Source organism: Panicum virgatum, chromosome 8N, assembly GCF_016808335.1.
Source record: "Panicum virgatum strain AP13 chromosome 8N, P.virgatum_v5, whole genome shotgun sequence".
NCBI classification, from domain to species: domain Eukaryota; kingdom Viridiplantae; phylum Streptophyta; class Magnoliopsida; order Poales; family Poaceae; genus Panicum; species Panicum virgatum.
The window spans coordinates 45,349,842-45,365,074 of record NC_053152.1 but is presented as its reverse complement, the minus strand read 5'-3'; the positions used below and the strand labels follow the sequence as shown (position 1 = coordinate 45,365,074).

The 15,233-nt window shown below is 44.9% G+C and overlaps 1 protein-coding gene across 1 annotated transcript; it reads right to left on the bottom strand.

Annotated features, from left to right (window-relative positions):
• Positions 1–9,490: 9,490 nt before the first annotated feature.
• LOC120686846 (BTB/POZ and MATH domain-containing protein 2-like) lies at positions 9,491–10,573 on the bottom strand. The gene has a single exon (XM_039969043.1). The coding sequence runs from the start codon at positions 10,571–10,573 to the stop codon at positions 9,491–9,493; it is 1,083 nt and encodes a 360-aa protein (XP_039824977.1).
• Between the last annotated feature and the right edge of the window lie 4,660 nt (positions 10,574–15,233).

Below are 15,233 nucleotides of genomic sequence, written 5' to 3'. Positions count from 1 at the left end.
GATGCTCTTTGTAAGAAAGATTCGGTTGGATATCAAGAGCTTCATAATTGGTGGCTTCTATAGGAACTCTTAGGCATTTTCTCAATTGAGAGACATGGAACACGTTGTGGATTGTTGATAGAGATTGTGGCAACTCCAATTGATAAGCGACATCCCCCATGCCTTGCCAAAATCCGAAATGGACCAACATAGCGGGGTGCAAGCTTGCATTTCTCTTGAAATCGTTGTGTGCCCCTAAAAGGTGTAACCTTGAGATAGGCATAATCACTAACTTTAAAATATAGTTCCCGCCTTCCATGGTCTGCATATTGCTTTTGGTGAGATTGAGCTGCTCGTAGTCGCTCTTGAATGGTTTTCACTTTTTCCTCGGCCTCCATAACAATGTCCGGGCCAAAGTATACTCGCTCTCCGGATTCCAACCAATTAAGAGGAGTTCTACAACTCCGCCCATACAAAGCTTCAAATGGAGACATCCCAATGCTTGCTTGGTAACTATTGTTGTAGGAAAATTCAACAAATGTTAAACATTCATCCCAATTCTTTCCATAAATGATTGCACAAGATCTGAGCATATCTTCAAGAATTTGATTGACTCGCTCGGTTTGACCACCGGTTTGAGGATGATAAGCTGTGCTAAAAGTGAGATCGGTGCCCATAGCATCATGGAGACTTTTTCAAAATCGAGCGGTGAATTGAGGACCTCTATCGGAGACTATGGATTGAGGAACTCCATGAAGACAAATAATTTTTGTGAGGTAGAGCTCAGCATATTTCTCAATGGAGTAGTTGGCTTTGACCGAAAGGAAGTGAGCAGATTTTGTGAGTCGATCCAAAATGACCCAAATAGAATTGTACCCATGGAGAGTACGAGAAAGCCCGGTAATAAAATCCATAGATATATTCTCCCACTTCCAAGAAGGAATAGGAAGAGGTTGGAGAGTCCTGGCCGGCTTGAGATGTTTGGCCTTCACTCTTTGGCAAATGTCACATTCGGCTACATATCTTGCAATCTCCCTCTTCATGCGAATCCACCAAAATTTCTTCTTCACGTCTTGGTATATTTTGTTGCTACCGGGATGGATGGAAAATTGAGATTCATGAGCTTCATCAAGAATTTTCTTTCTAAGCTCAAAATTCTTGGGAACTACCAAACGTTTCCCGAACCAAAAGGTTCCTTGATCATCGAGCTTGAAACACTTGAGCTTTTCTTCATTAATTCTAGCTCTGAGCTTCATCATGCCCTTGTCTTCAAGTTGAGCTTTCTTGATTTCATCAATAAGATTGGAGGTGATAACTAAAGAAGCAAGCGACCCATGCTCCACCATAGAGAGATTTAGCCTCCGGAAATCTTCACAAAGAGTGTTGACTCCGGATCGAGTGCGCAAGCATTGGCATTGGACCTTTCGGCTCAAAGCAGCGGCAACCACGTTGGCCTTACCTGGATGATAGTGAACTTCTAGTTTGTAATCTTTGATCAATTCCAACCACCTTCTTTGCCTCATATTGAGTTCCACTTGAGTGAAGATATACTTGAGACTTTGATGATCGGTGTAGATATTGCAAGAATTTCCTAGAAGATAATGACGCCATATCTTGAGAGCATGAACAACCGCTGCTAGCTCAAGATCTTGGGTAGGATAATTTTCTTCATGACGCTTCAATTGACGTGAAGCATAAGCAATGAATCGGCCTTCTTGCATAAGAACACAACCAAGTCCAATCCTAGATGCATCGCAGTACACATCGAATCCCTTAGTGATGTCCAGTTGAGCCAGAACCAGAGCAGTAGTGAGTTTGGTCTTGAGGATTTGAAATGCATTCTCACAAGCATCGGTCCACTTGAACTCTACACCTTTCTATGTCAATTCGGTCATAGGCTTAGAAATTTTGGAAAAAAATTTCAATGAACCTACGGTAATAACCCGCAAGCCCAAAAAAACTCCAGATCTCACTAACATTTTGAGGTTGCTTCCAATCGAGCACATCCTTCACCTTACTTGGATCCACAGCTACACCATTTTCCGAAAGAATATGCCCAAGAAAAGCCACTTCCTTGAGCCAAAATTCACAGTTGCTAAACTTGGCATAGAGACGATGATCATGAAGCTTTTGAAGAACAATGCGAATATGCTCGGCATGCTCTTCCTCGGTCTTCGAGAAGATAAGAATATCATCGATGAAAATCACCACAAAGACATCAAGCTCTTCGAAAAAGATAGAATTCATGAGATATATGAAATATGCCAGGGCATTGGTTAACCCAAATGACATAACCGTGTACTCATAAAGCCCATATCGAGTAGAGAAAGCTGTCTTGTGAATATCCTCCACTCGAATTTTAATTTGATGATATCCCAAGCGAAGATCAATCTTGGAAAAGAATTTGGCACCCACTAATTGATCAAATAAGATGTCAATCCTAGGAAGAGGATATTTGTTTTTCACGGTCACTTCATTCAACGGTCGGTAGTCCACACACATCCTTAGGCTACCATCTTTCTTTGAGACAAATAGAATCGGGCATCCCCAAGGTGAGGAGCTCGGACGAATAAATCCCTTGTCAAGAAGAATTTGCAATTGCTTCTTCAATTCAACTAGTTCATTGGGAGACATACGATATGGTCTTTTAGATACCGGGGCCGTTCTAGGGAGTAGCTCAATAACAAACTCAACTTCTCGGTCGGGAGGCATCCCCGGCAATTCTTCAGGAAAAACATCCGGAAATTGGCACACCACCGGAATTGCCTCTAACTCCGGCACAATGGTGGCATTAAGAGCATGAAGTTGAGAGCCCAATTTTTCATGAAGATAGAGAGAAATCCGCTTTCCGGAAGGGTGCCTAAATTCAATAGAGTGAGGGTTGCACCGAATAATCCCGTCATATTTAGTCATCCAATTCATCCCAATTATGACATCCAGGTCTTCTAAATCAATGACCACAAAGTTTACCATGAAAATCAACCCCGATACTTCAAGTTTAGCTAAATTGACCACTTCCTTAGAAACTAATGTTGCTCCGGGAGCATCAATGATAAATGGAGTAGGTACTACCTGGATAGAAAAATTGTGTTCTATGGCAAACTTTCTACTCATGAAGGAATGAGATGCACCGGAATCAAATAATGCTCGAGTGGGTTTAGAATTGATAGAAACCATACCAACAAGAACTTGCATGTCCTCACTAGCTTCTTCCGCCGTGATATGATTCAACTTGCCACGCTTGGAATTTTGACCATTCCTCTCATCTTGGCGAGGAGGAGGAGTTGATGGGTTTGGAGCATTGCCGGCTCCACCCTTTCTTGGAGAGGGACACTCACGAGAGATGTGGTCTTGCCCGCCACAATTGAAGCATGGCCCACGAGAGGTATTTCCACCACCGCCTCCCGGCTGCCCCGGAGCACGAGGAGGTTGACCTTGGGGAGCCGGAGGGCGGCGTGCCATCCACATGGGTTGAGGAGCACCAAAACCTGGTGCACGGGGTGGAGGAGGAAGTCCCGTGCGGGGGCGTTGCGAGTTACCACCGGTTGAAGAAGAGGCAGCCCGCTTGCGGTTCTCCATATCAATCTTACGGTTCTCATTCTCAAATGCATTCATCTTGTACTCGGCCTTGATCGCCTTGCTAACCATGTCATTGAAATCCCAAAAATTCGTGGTGGAAAAATGAGATTGTAGCTTCAAAGACAGCCCATTCATGAAATGATCTTGCTTCTTTTCATCCGTGTCGACATCTTCCAAGGCATATTGGGCAAGATAATTGAAGGTGTTGACATACTCCATCACGGGCTTGTTGCCTTGGCGCAATCTGCGGAACTCATCCCTCTTGATGTTGAGCACACTCTTGGAAATGTGATATGCTCGAAAAGCCTCACGAAATTCAGCCCAAGTCACTTGGTGGCCTTCTCCAACTTGTGCCTTATATCCATGCCACCAAGCTCCCGCAGCATCTCGAAGTTGATGAGCCGCATAATTAACCTTCTCTTGATCATTGCACTGAATAAGACCAAATTTCTCCTCTATGGTACGCAGCCAAAAATCAGCATCCAAAGACTCCTTTGATCCACGAAAGATAGGAGGGTCGGTGGCCATGAAAGCGGAATGACCATGGCATTGACCACTATGTCCCTGCCCACCCAAGTGTTGCACAATGGCTTGCATAATCTGATTTTGCATTTGTTGGCTCTCCTCCGACCTTCTAAGGATCTCCACAAGGGTTGGGTGCAACGGAGGAGGAGGAGGGAGAGGTGGTTCGCCATTATCACCACCGACACCAGAGTTTTCGACCATTCAGACGCCAACCACAAAGGAAGTTAGCGACCGGGAGAAAGGAAAATTGATATAGTACAATTGCACAAAGAAAATTACACAACTATGTAAGATATCAACCACAAATGTGTGAGAATAAAATTTGACATCATAGATAGGATGGATCAAGGAACAATGAGACTAAAGAATTTTGGACAACACTAAGAATCACCCATAGAAAGTAACCATAATCATATATCTAGTACCACCATATTCTCAAAAGAAATATGCATGAATGATGATAAATGATGACATGTCGCAGCCATACGCACAAATAACACGACACACAACTAACATAATGGAGGTCCACATAGATAATATATAGTAATACATTACATAGGCATATAGCTAACTAGTGTCTCACACGGGCTCACCAATTAACTATTCGATTACATAAAATAGGCGATACATTACAATGAGTTATATAACTCGAGGAGTCTCATAACCGCCAAAGGTTTACATAAACATTTAGAAGGGACCATAGGGACCTCTCGTGAAGTACGGTGGAAAGTCATCAAGAAGGTGATATTGAGGGGATCCGGTGTCTTCAGGGTTCTCCGGGTGAGTGAGGGGTGCATGTTCACCACCAAAGATGATCTCTCTAGTCAAAGTTGTGGGGCCAAAGCGGCGCACACACAGCCCATTGGACATACGTGCTTGCCCCACCACATGTTGAGGACGATATATGCCTTGAACTAAAGGAAAGCGAAGCTCTAATGGTGCCGCCTCATGTGGGGTGTAATCATTGGGTCCATACAACACATCTTGAAGCACTCGGCCCATGCCAACATACATATCCACGGTGCGTTGCAATTCATTGAAGCGACGTCTTGTCTCCCTTAACTCCGCCCGGATGCAATGGAGGCTTCGGTCTTGTGCCGCCACCAACTCGGACATACGCCTTTCATACAAGCTAGAACCTCCCATTCCCATCTCAAACACATTCACACCTTGCAATGGTCCTTGAATTGGGAAGTGAGTGAATGGATGACGCTCCAACTCGATCACTTCTTGGCGGAGAATTGCCATGGCCTTGTATGCCACTTCTTGGATTGCCATCTCAATTGAAGTTCCATGAGCTGAAATGTTGTGAGCTTTCGTGACCCCTTCAACAAAGCGTCTTGGGATGAACACGGTGGCAACGTAGTCCACCATGCCCGGTCCAAGTCCCCTCGTAAAGACCGAATACTCTGGCCTCCGTGAGAAGTTGCCTCTCTAAAGCATCTCGGCAAGGAGTTGAGGAAAGCCTTCCGCCTCCTCGGCCCGAGTCACCATGACCAATTGGCCCAAGTTCCCGTTCATCTATCATGAGTAAGACAAGATGAGTTAGCGAACAAATTTATAGCAACTAATGTGCAGCCCATAAGATAAGAAAAGTAGCTCTAGGGAAGATAAGAGATATATACACCATAGAAGAAATATAGCCTTAAGAAAAGCAAAGTTTTACAAGTACTTGATTATTAGTGATCAGCATTTGTTCCTAAACATGCCTCACACAAAAATTTTAGTGATAACCATGCATGGAATGCAACCTTAGCTCTGATGCCATGCTGTTAGGAACCAGCCCAAGTTGATCCCATTTAATCAAGTTATCGTCCATTGATCAACTAGATTAAAAAGGGCCAACCCCGGTAGTCCTTGGAATGTGTCATGAGCACCATCTAGGATTTAAACACACTCCACTTGCACAACATGTAGACATCGTCATACAAGCACAACCGTACATAGAGTTTAGATTACATAAAAGAGATTCAAGTACAAGGACATCAAATTTCAGAGTTTTTGCAGAGGAAAGTTCTACGTCGCGCTCATTCCATACATAGTACAAAATAGAAGGTTAACACTATATGTCGATAGTGCCCTTCTCAAAGCCACAGGCCATCTACTCCTCACCTGCACCTCCGTCCGCGGGGTAGAAGTACCCAAAGACGGCCTCCAACCGCGGATCAATCTTCAACAACTTTAACGATAGCACCATGAGTACAAAAGGTACTCGCAGGGCTTATCCAATATGGGTATATACTATCACGACCTCAAGGAGAATGCATTTGGTTAGTAGCAAAGATAGGGTATGGTACTTAACTTTTGCATAAAAGCATCTAACTTTGATCAAGTTGTAATAAGCAAAAGATAGAGCATCTATGATCTCTAAAGAATGCATCAAACAATTACATAAGTAAAGTGTCCATAAATCATAAGCTCAATCTTCTATGAACTTCCTCGGTAACTCTACATTAAATTCAAAGTACAAGAGCGTGCTCAATGTCCGAGAGTGCGGCTATTGCAATAGATCGAAAACCCTGCAGGGGTGTACAACTTTTCCCACACGAGAACAAGACCAACGACCATACCCACGGCCAAGGATAAGTGTTGATTCATGCCTCAACCTTTCACACAAAGACAACCGGCTATGAGCGAACGGTCAAGAAGGACAAGTGCACCGGACCCGCCGATCACACTCCATCACAATTCGCACCGAATCCGATCAAAGCAAGGTGTGACTCATGCTAGTTGGCTTACCGTCCCATTATAAAGTATGTGGTTTGTACGGAAAGGTGCTCAAGTATCAAAGCGATTACGCATCGGTCCTTAATCAACTCAAGCAAGACTAACCATGTGAGCTCCATCCCAACATGGCCCTATCATACTTGCCCAAGTCCGAATCATCTTTTATATTTGCTCAACTTTTATCCATTCTTGACTAATCATGTAAATTAATCGAACATCCTATAGCTCGCGAGTGGTGGTGACCTTGCCACCTCTAGTCTTGTACTGTAGCTAAGCATGGCTAAGCATATAGTTCATGACACCTATTCAAGCATACTCATCTAAGGATGATATCCTAATCAAGGTTGATAATGCATCAAATAGGTTCTTCGCAATCAATGATATATATAGTAACTCATGCGCAAACAAGACACATATACTTCATTGATCTAAAATAGGGTGTAAGAAATGCTTAGTGGCCTGCCTTGAGTCTCGACGAGAGTAGAGTCTCCAACGATCTCCGGTTCAAGCTCCTCTTGCTACGGCGTCACGGTCTCTACATGAGTGCAATGATGCATGATAAATAAATATGCCATGAATGATTGACATGGTATGCAAATGGTATGAGAAGGTATGATTTAACATTGCAAAACTATGATAAAAGAGCATAGCTAAATGTAAGGGTAAAGAACAACTAAATACAGACCGTCCGGCTTGGGAGAAGCGGACCGTCCGGCTCTAAACGGCGGACCATTTGGCGGACCGTCCACCGGTCTGGTGCGGACCGTGTTGTGTGAAAACATGCTCTCTGACTAAATCGCGGACCGTCCGCGTAGGTTAAGCGGACCGTCCGCCTCTCAAATTTTGAAAGGCTAGGAATTGTGCAGAGGCTTTGTTGATTTGGGGGGGATCTGGCAGACCGTCCGGCCATGTCGGGCGGACCGTCCGCGACACGGCCGAGGCTCACCGGCGAGTTCGCCGCCGGCGATTCCGGCCACGGTTTGGGGTGGGGTTTGATCCTAGAGGTTCCTGGGAGCCTAGGAAGTTCACTTTGGTAGCTAAACCACACATGCATTAAGATCTCAAAGCTCTAGGTCAACAATGGTGATTGGGCTCTAGGTGAGTTCTTAGCTTCACATCCTAGGGCAATGGGGAATGGATCGGGGAGGGGAAACACTCACCAGCGTCGAGTAGGATACCTGCAAGGGCTTCAAGGCGACGGGGAAGGCTTGGAGTAGCTCGGGGTCGTCTTCCTTGCTTGGGGCTTGAAGGAGGAGATGGAGTAGAAGAAGAACTCGTTGGGGGAAGATCCTCCCCAAGGAAGAAGAGGAGATCGGGACGGTGTAGCTCTCCGGCGTCGTTTCTTGGCGTTCTCCGGCGATGCTCCGGCGAGGTAGGGCTTCAATGGCAAGAGAGGAGGAAGGGGAGCTCCTCCATGGCTTAGCTAGAGAGAGAAGTGCTTGGGGAGAGTGGGAGGGAGAGAGAGAGGGCTGGGAGATGGTTCCCAGGTGAAGAGGGGTCGGGTTGACGAGTGGGGCCCGAGGGTGGGACGTGGCGTCCAGACTCTGCGTGCATGACATGCATCAGAGATGCACTGGCGTACCGTTCGCGAGTGAGGAGCGGACCGTCTGCGGATGGGTGACGTGGCCGTGAAGTCGATGTGTCTGAGGTTAACTGTTGTCGGCCACGTGGCATAACTATGGACCGTCCGCCGTATAGGGGCGGACTGTCCACCACTACCATAATCAGTGGATTATCCTAAGTATTGATTCTCTCCTTAAATGTGAGCTAATTATGCTTAATGTTTAATGATGCACATGATGACAAATTTAGCTCGCTAATCAACATAGGGCTGTTACATGAAACTTAGGATGTAATGGTGTTTTTGAGAGAAAAGTTAAAATTATATAACAATATAAAGCTCCGATGCTAATCAATGTAGGTATCCATAACTTGAAATCTCAGAATTTTTTTGTTTGAGATTCCAGGTAGCTTTTTAGCATGAAAACCGTAAACTCAAACAAAAACTTCTTGCTCAGGTTTCGGAAAAGCTTAAAAGATAAGTTTATATAGAAAGCTAAAAAACATTTTGTTATATAATTTTAAAGCTCAGTTTTCTAAACATTTTTTCTTTTTGAGTCCAGAAAGTTAAAAGCATCATCTAAAAGCTATTAATAGCATTTAAGAAGTAAAAAAAACAGCTGCAGCTTTTCAAAAAAGCTTCAAATACTACAGCTCAAATAAATAGACCCAATATTAATGTAGACTCATTTTGAGTCTAATTCTTAATACCCTCACAAGAAGCTAAACAAATCTCAAAAATATACATGAAAAGCATAAACATGGTCGGATCTAAATCATTATTGACCAAAAGAATTTTTGAATCCAGAAACTTATCCGATTTACCATTCTGAAGACATTGGTCAAGTAACCACCTAAAAACACATGTTAAACATGAAGTAGCTAACGAAAAAAATGGTATAAAAACAATGTGCAGAGTTAGGCGAGTACAAATATTCAGCAGATATTTCGTTAGTTGATGAAGCAAGTTAGCGCAACCATCAAACCATGCATAACATTACAACCACGTAAAGAAAAATAGCAATATTTGTCTAAGATAGGAAAGTATTCCGGCGTTTCACACTGATCCATGATTGACATATAAGAAAAAATAGGCACCTCGTCTCTGATTTTGCAACCATCAGGGACAAGGAGCAACCTTGGCCAGCAGCTCCTTGAGCACAGATGGGCAACTACTCATGAGATGGTCAAAGCCCTCACTAGCCATGGCTTCCTTGAGATGGCTTGGTGTCTTGAGAAAATCAAAACATGCCTTCTTGAGCCCATGGCAGCCATGCTGCTCAGCCAGCGCCAGCGTCGTCACCACCGTGCTCGTGCCAATGTAGTTGCACAGCTTCTCCTCGCACATTAGCTTCAGCCTCTCCAGATCATATCTGTCTGCTGCCACAAGCAAATGCTGAGCGGTCGCCAACGCGTCTCCCTCATCTGTACCTGCGATGGTGTCAGTGTAGATGAAGTGGAGCATGGCTTTGAACACCCCAGGCTCCATGTCGTCGACGCGTACGTAGCTCATGGCTTTCTCCTTCATGGGGCCGAAGAGCTCATCCATGAAAACCGGCGACCTTGCGGCCAGCACGGACCTGTGCGCGGCGAACTTCTCCCCGGCAACCTCGAAGGTGACATCCGCCCCTTCTCCGGCCTGGAGGAGACTCCCGAATTGCAGGTGCATGTTGGATGGCGGCACGACGACGAACTGCTCGGTGGCCTCCGTGCGGATGTCCTTTGTGACGGTGACATCGCACCGGACTCGAAGGGTATCGTCTTTCACGCAGGCCGATTCCTCCAGGGCCTTCCTTTCGATGAATTTGTCCAAACCCCAGCACCGATTTTTGTCGGAGAAGGTCTTCAAGTGGCCCTCATCGATGAACTTTGGCACTGGTTCACCGATCTCGTCGAGGACGACGCTGAATCTGAACCATGCCTTGGCGTCCACAGCATCAGCAGTTTCATCGTGCTGCAGATAGATGGATATACAATCGGCACTGTCTAAGCGAGCGCCATCAGGGTAGTACCTGATACGCCAGCGATGGCCACCCACGCTGAATGTGCTGGAGCTCATGAACTCGCCATTGCCGAGTCCCTTGGTCAGGGAGTACCCCTCGATCTTGAGCACGTGCGACCCAGTCACGGCCTCCGCAACGATCGCCGACGCGCTCGGCGCCGCCTTGCCGCCGATGACCGACGACGCTGCAGTGCTAGACATATCTTTTTGGAGAAGTAGAGAACTAGCTAGCCTGCAAGCAGATTGGAGGGGGGTGGGCCGCCGGGGTACTGCAACTGAGTTCATTAGCAGGACACAATGGCCAATGAAGGGGCCATGAGACGCTCTTACACCGAGGAGAGGAGAGAGGAGCCCCGCCATGATCTCCGGCGGTGTTTAACTGAGTTAGATCTGAATGGATAGGGTTAAAATAGGTTCCTTTTTGTAGTACGCAGGAAAATGTGACTCATAGGGGGGGAAATCCATCTATTAGATCTAACTTGATAGGGAATCATGCCTACGTACGTCATCTTTGGAAGAAATTAAAAAGATAGTATGGAAGAAATTAAATTCAACCTTTTAGATCTAACTGATAGTATGTCATCTTTGGTAAAAAAAAGATAGTATGTCATCTAACATGATATAATTTCCGTGACAAACAGAGAAAGTCAACCGATCTACGTAATTGACAATACTTCACCATGATGTCTTCAATCCGGACTGTTGCAATCTTTCCCCTTCATGGGCCAAAAAGCCCCACGACAATGTCACTGTTATTTTTTTTCTTGTTTTTCGTTACATTTTTTACTTCGGAAATGCTAGGGATAGGACGTCCGATGCGTCGGACGCCCATCCCACACCGCACATCTTCTCGGCCACTGTCGGTAGCGCTCGCCTCCTCCCACTCCCGCTCTCCGCTCCCACACCCCACACCTGCTCCTACCCTTGTCCTCCGCCGCCAGGCCACTCTCCGCTCGCAACTTCCTGTTCCCTTGGCTGCAATGGGCCGCAATGGGCCTCATGCGCGCCGCCACCACGCCCAACTCCGGCGTCCCTGGCCGCCACACGCACGGCGCGGTAGTGCTGTGGCTGCTCCAGCCCCAAGCGGGTGCCTATTGCTGCTCAACTCTGTGGTGGATCCTGCTGGCTGAGGCGTTGGGGATTTCCAACGTCGATGGCTGGGTGGATGAAGCCACCAGCGAGGACGACGCCACCGATGTCTGTTCAGGCAACCTCTGGGCGGCAGAAAATGCTGGGGCAGCTCTAGTTCCAGTCGGGGAGCAGGTCTCCTGGTGGGGCTTGTGGCGCGTGTCCATGCCGGAGTCGCACGAGCCCCCTTCCTGGCTAGCAGCGATGCGCCTCCACGCCGAGGTAGAAGATGAGGTGAAGGAGCTTGACGACGCATGTTGCAATCATATGTTTCAAATGTTTTAGATATTTCTAAGAATGTTGCAAGTGTTTTATATAAATATTGCAAAAGCAGATCTAGGTTTTCTATCTAAATGTTCCATCTTAAATGAGACATTTGAATGTTCCACGCAACATAAAACAAATGTTGCGGCCGGTTTTTTTTCTCATCATCAATGGATGGCTAATAACATTTTTTCAATATATTTTTTGATGTTGCAAACACTAATTTTCAATGTTGTAAATGTTCCAAAGAGATGTTGCAGCAGTATATTCTAAGTGTTTCATTTGATCCGATCATGTTGCATGCAACATCAGACAATGATGCGGTGGGATTTTTTTTCCCTCCGACGAATCGTCGGATGCGCCGCGCCCGGATCGGACGTCCGGGCGCTAGCAGCCCCATTTTTACTTTTTTGATCTCTAGCCCAAAAATTAAGTGACGTTCTGCTAGCTAGTATAGGGTAGGGGTGGGGGTGTTGGAGCTAGCCAGGAGATAACTGGAGTCATCGCTCTGACATGAATGCTAAGGCCAGTCTCATTGCACAGTTTCATGATGCAGTTACCAAGGCTGGAAACTAGGTAACTGTGTCAGATGGGTTTCATGGTGATGAAACTCGTCTTATATCTCATGAAACTCTCTTCTTTTGTCTTCTTATCGTGTCAGCAAAATTGACGATGTGGCATAGAATTTAATGCCATGAAACTCTCCATTAAACTTCCAATGAGACTGACCTAAGATTGCGCTCATTAGTAGTTGAGAACGGTGACTTTCCATTGCAACCACAAAAAATCATCAGGTCGGCTCACCCCGATAAACACCCCTAGCTCCACCCCTTGCTTTTTGAAACTTTACTAAGGGCAAATATTATGTGAGACTGTAAGCAGCCTGAATGCTAAGGTAGATGAGAGAGTGAGGGAAAGAGAGAGAAAATCAAAACATTTTGTAAGAGAGACAAGTAGGTCATGTATTAATAGTGAGAAGCTAACTACTATACGAGTGGGCTAAGAGATGGGCTGCAAAGATTCTTGCAGCCGGCCAGCAGCTGGTAGAAGTGGAACAGGAAACTGAGTGGCGGTCTAATCCCTCGCTGGGCTCAACGCAGGTCCGCCCATGAATGTAGGTGGAAACTTTGATGACGCATGGGTTTTTGAAAATATTTTGATTTATTTTTATCAAATATATAATTGCCACACAAAACAACCACCACCTTTTATTCCGATAAACAAAGCCGAACTGGGAACCAAATCCTTTCTCATGTTGGTGCATATGCATCATCTGGCTACTCTATCTATGTCGTCGTTCATGCTCATGGACCAACCGGCTCGGGCCGTCACCATGTTTCGAGCAGTCTACGCAGATGCAGTTCTTCCTGGCGTCGCAGAACCCACCATCGTTGCCCTCGTATTGGCACCGAGGTTTGCACAGGTTGCAGGTGGTGAGTCTTTGGGGGGGGGGGGGGGGGGGGGGGGTAGAACTTGCAGCCGCCTGTTTGCAAACCAGCCTCTACGCCTGCATGCTTAACCGTACCGATAAGAGAGGTATTCTTACGGGGCATCGATCACTGGCAGGAGGGTGGAAGATGACGAAGAGCAAGATTGATGCATTTGTTGTTACCTGACGGCAGAAGGAACGACGACAGTATTAGGGCGATGACAGATGCAGCTGCAGCGACGATCGCCTTGCGAGCCATGGTTGGGAGATTACCCTGTACCTTTCGATCAATTGATCTGGCTGATGAACTCTATGTAGCTACCTAAGATGGGTGGAGCTAGTCTTATGTACATTATATTGCTTGGATCATAGTTTGGCTTTGTATTGATGAAATTGCGTTTCTTTGGCAGTCATTGAATTAGGGGCGTTCTAATGCTGTAACCGTACTAGTATGATGTAAGAGAAGATTAAGCAAATGGTGGTTAGATTAGAACCAAACTAAGAGCAACTGAAGTCGGCAGCTTTTTACTAGTTTGATGAGTCATCCTATATAACTTGCCACATCTGTAAGAGATGGTATTTATGAGCGTTACCTGCTTAAATTTAAGCCAGAAATTTTTGGCATGAGTCCGAGAAAAGAATCATCCACAGATCGATTCCACCACTATACATGCTACACTTTAGTGTTTGTTCACCAACGCTTGTACACCATATATATATATATATATATATATATATATATATATATATATATATATATATATATATATATATATATATAATGTGCAGTCAAATTTGAATATTTTTGTAACTGTTAACCGAAATTATTTCTTCATTCTCCAGCGCCTAACACAAAATTTAGATGAAACATATAGGAGAAATCGATGGACTGCTGCCGAGAGGCGTGAAAGTGATCGGGTGCTCTAGCCAAAGAGGGGGAGATGGTGAATTAGGCAACTTAAAACCTTAACCTATGGCTCCAACTAGTTTGCACAAAACTTAAACTAAAACGTGCTATCTAAATGTGTAACTACGATTATTCTAGTGTGAAACTCCCATCCCAAAAAGAGTTTAGCAACCTATAGCCAATCCTATCAAGAAACTACTATATGAAAGTAAAGACACACAAAGATTGCAATACGTAAATACGGAAGCTTAAAGGAGAGATGAGAGAAAGCAAACTCTTTGACACGAGGATTTGTAGCCGTTGGAGGCATTTCTGTGTAAGCACCGGTCTAACCGGTGCCTAGTCACCGGTCTAACCAGTCACTAATAACTTGAACTAGTCGTTGGCCCTTTCTGACAAGTTCTGCAGCTGAAATATGGTACCACCGGTATATCCGGTAATAGCGTCGGTCTATCCGGTGCTAAAGAAACTTTGTGGACCCACAAACATGCTCTCTGGTCAATACTACAGTGATTGCACCAGTACTTTTTTTTGTTAGCACCGGTTAGACCGGTGCTTATAAAAATCAGCTTCACAGTGCTTCGTATTTTGGCCATAACTCTTTACTTCGTACTCCGATTTCGATGATCTTGTACTCTATGGAAAGTTTGTGAAATTCTCTACAAGATTCTGCTGAATATCATCTCATTTGACCAAAGTTTGAGAACCGGTGTAACCGATGATCATCGATTGAACCGGTGCTTCCAGAAATCAGCTTTCACAGTAATTCGTATTTTGGTCATAACTCTTTACTCCGAACTCCGATTTTGATGATCTTCAACTCTATGGAAAGATTATGTAAATATCTACAAGGATATCCAGAAGTCCATGTCATTAGATCTATTTTTGGGCACCAATTTAATGCATCAGTTTAACCGATGCTACTATTTCATGTGAAACTTCAACCAATTGTCACACCCTGAAATTTTTGAATTTCAGGATGTGATTAAAATTAAAAATAAAACAACAATTTTCTCACAATTTTAAAATTTTCTCAACATTTATTTTTTCTTCACAGAGAATTTAGTGTAAAAGAAAATAAATATTGGTTGTTTTTCAAATTAAATGATGTTGTTCTTCTGGTGATGCATTCA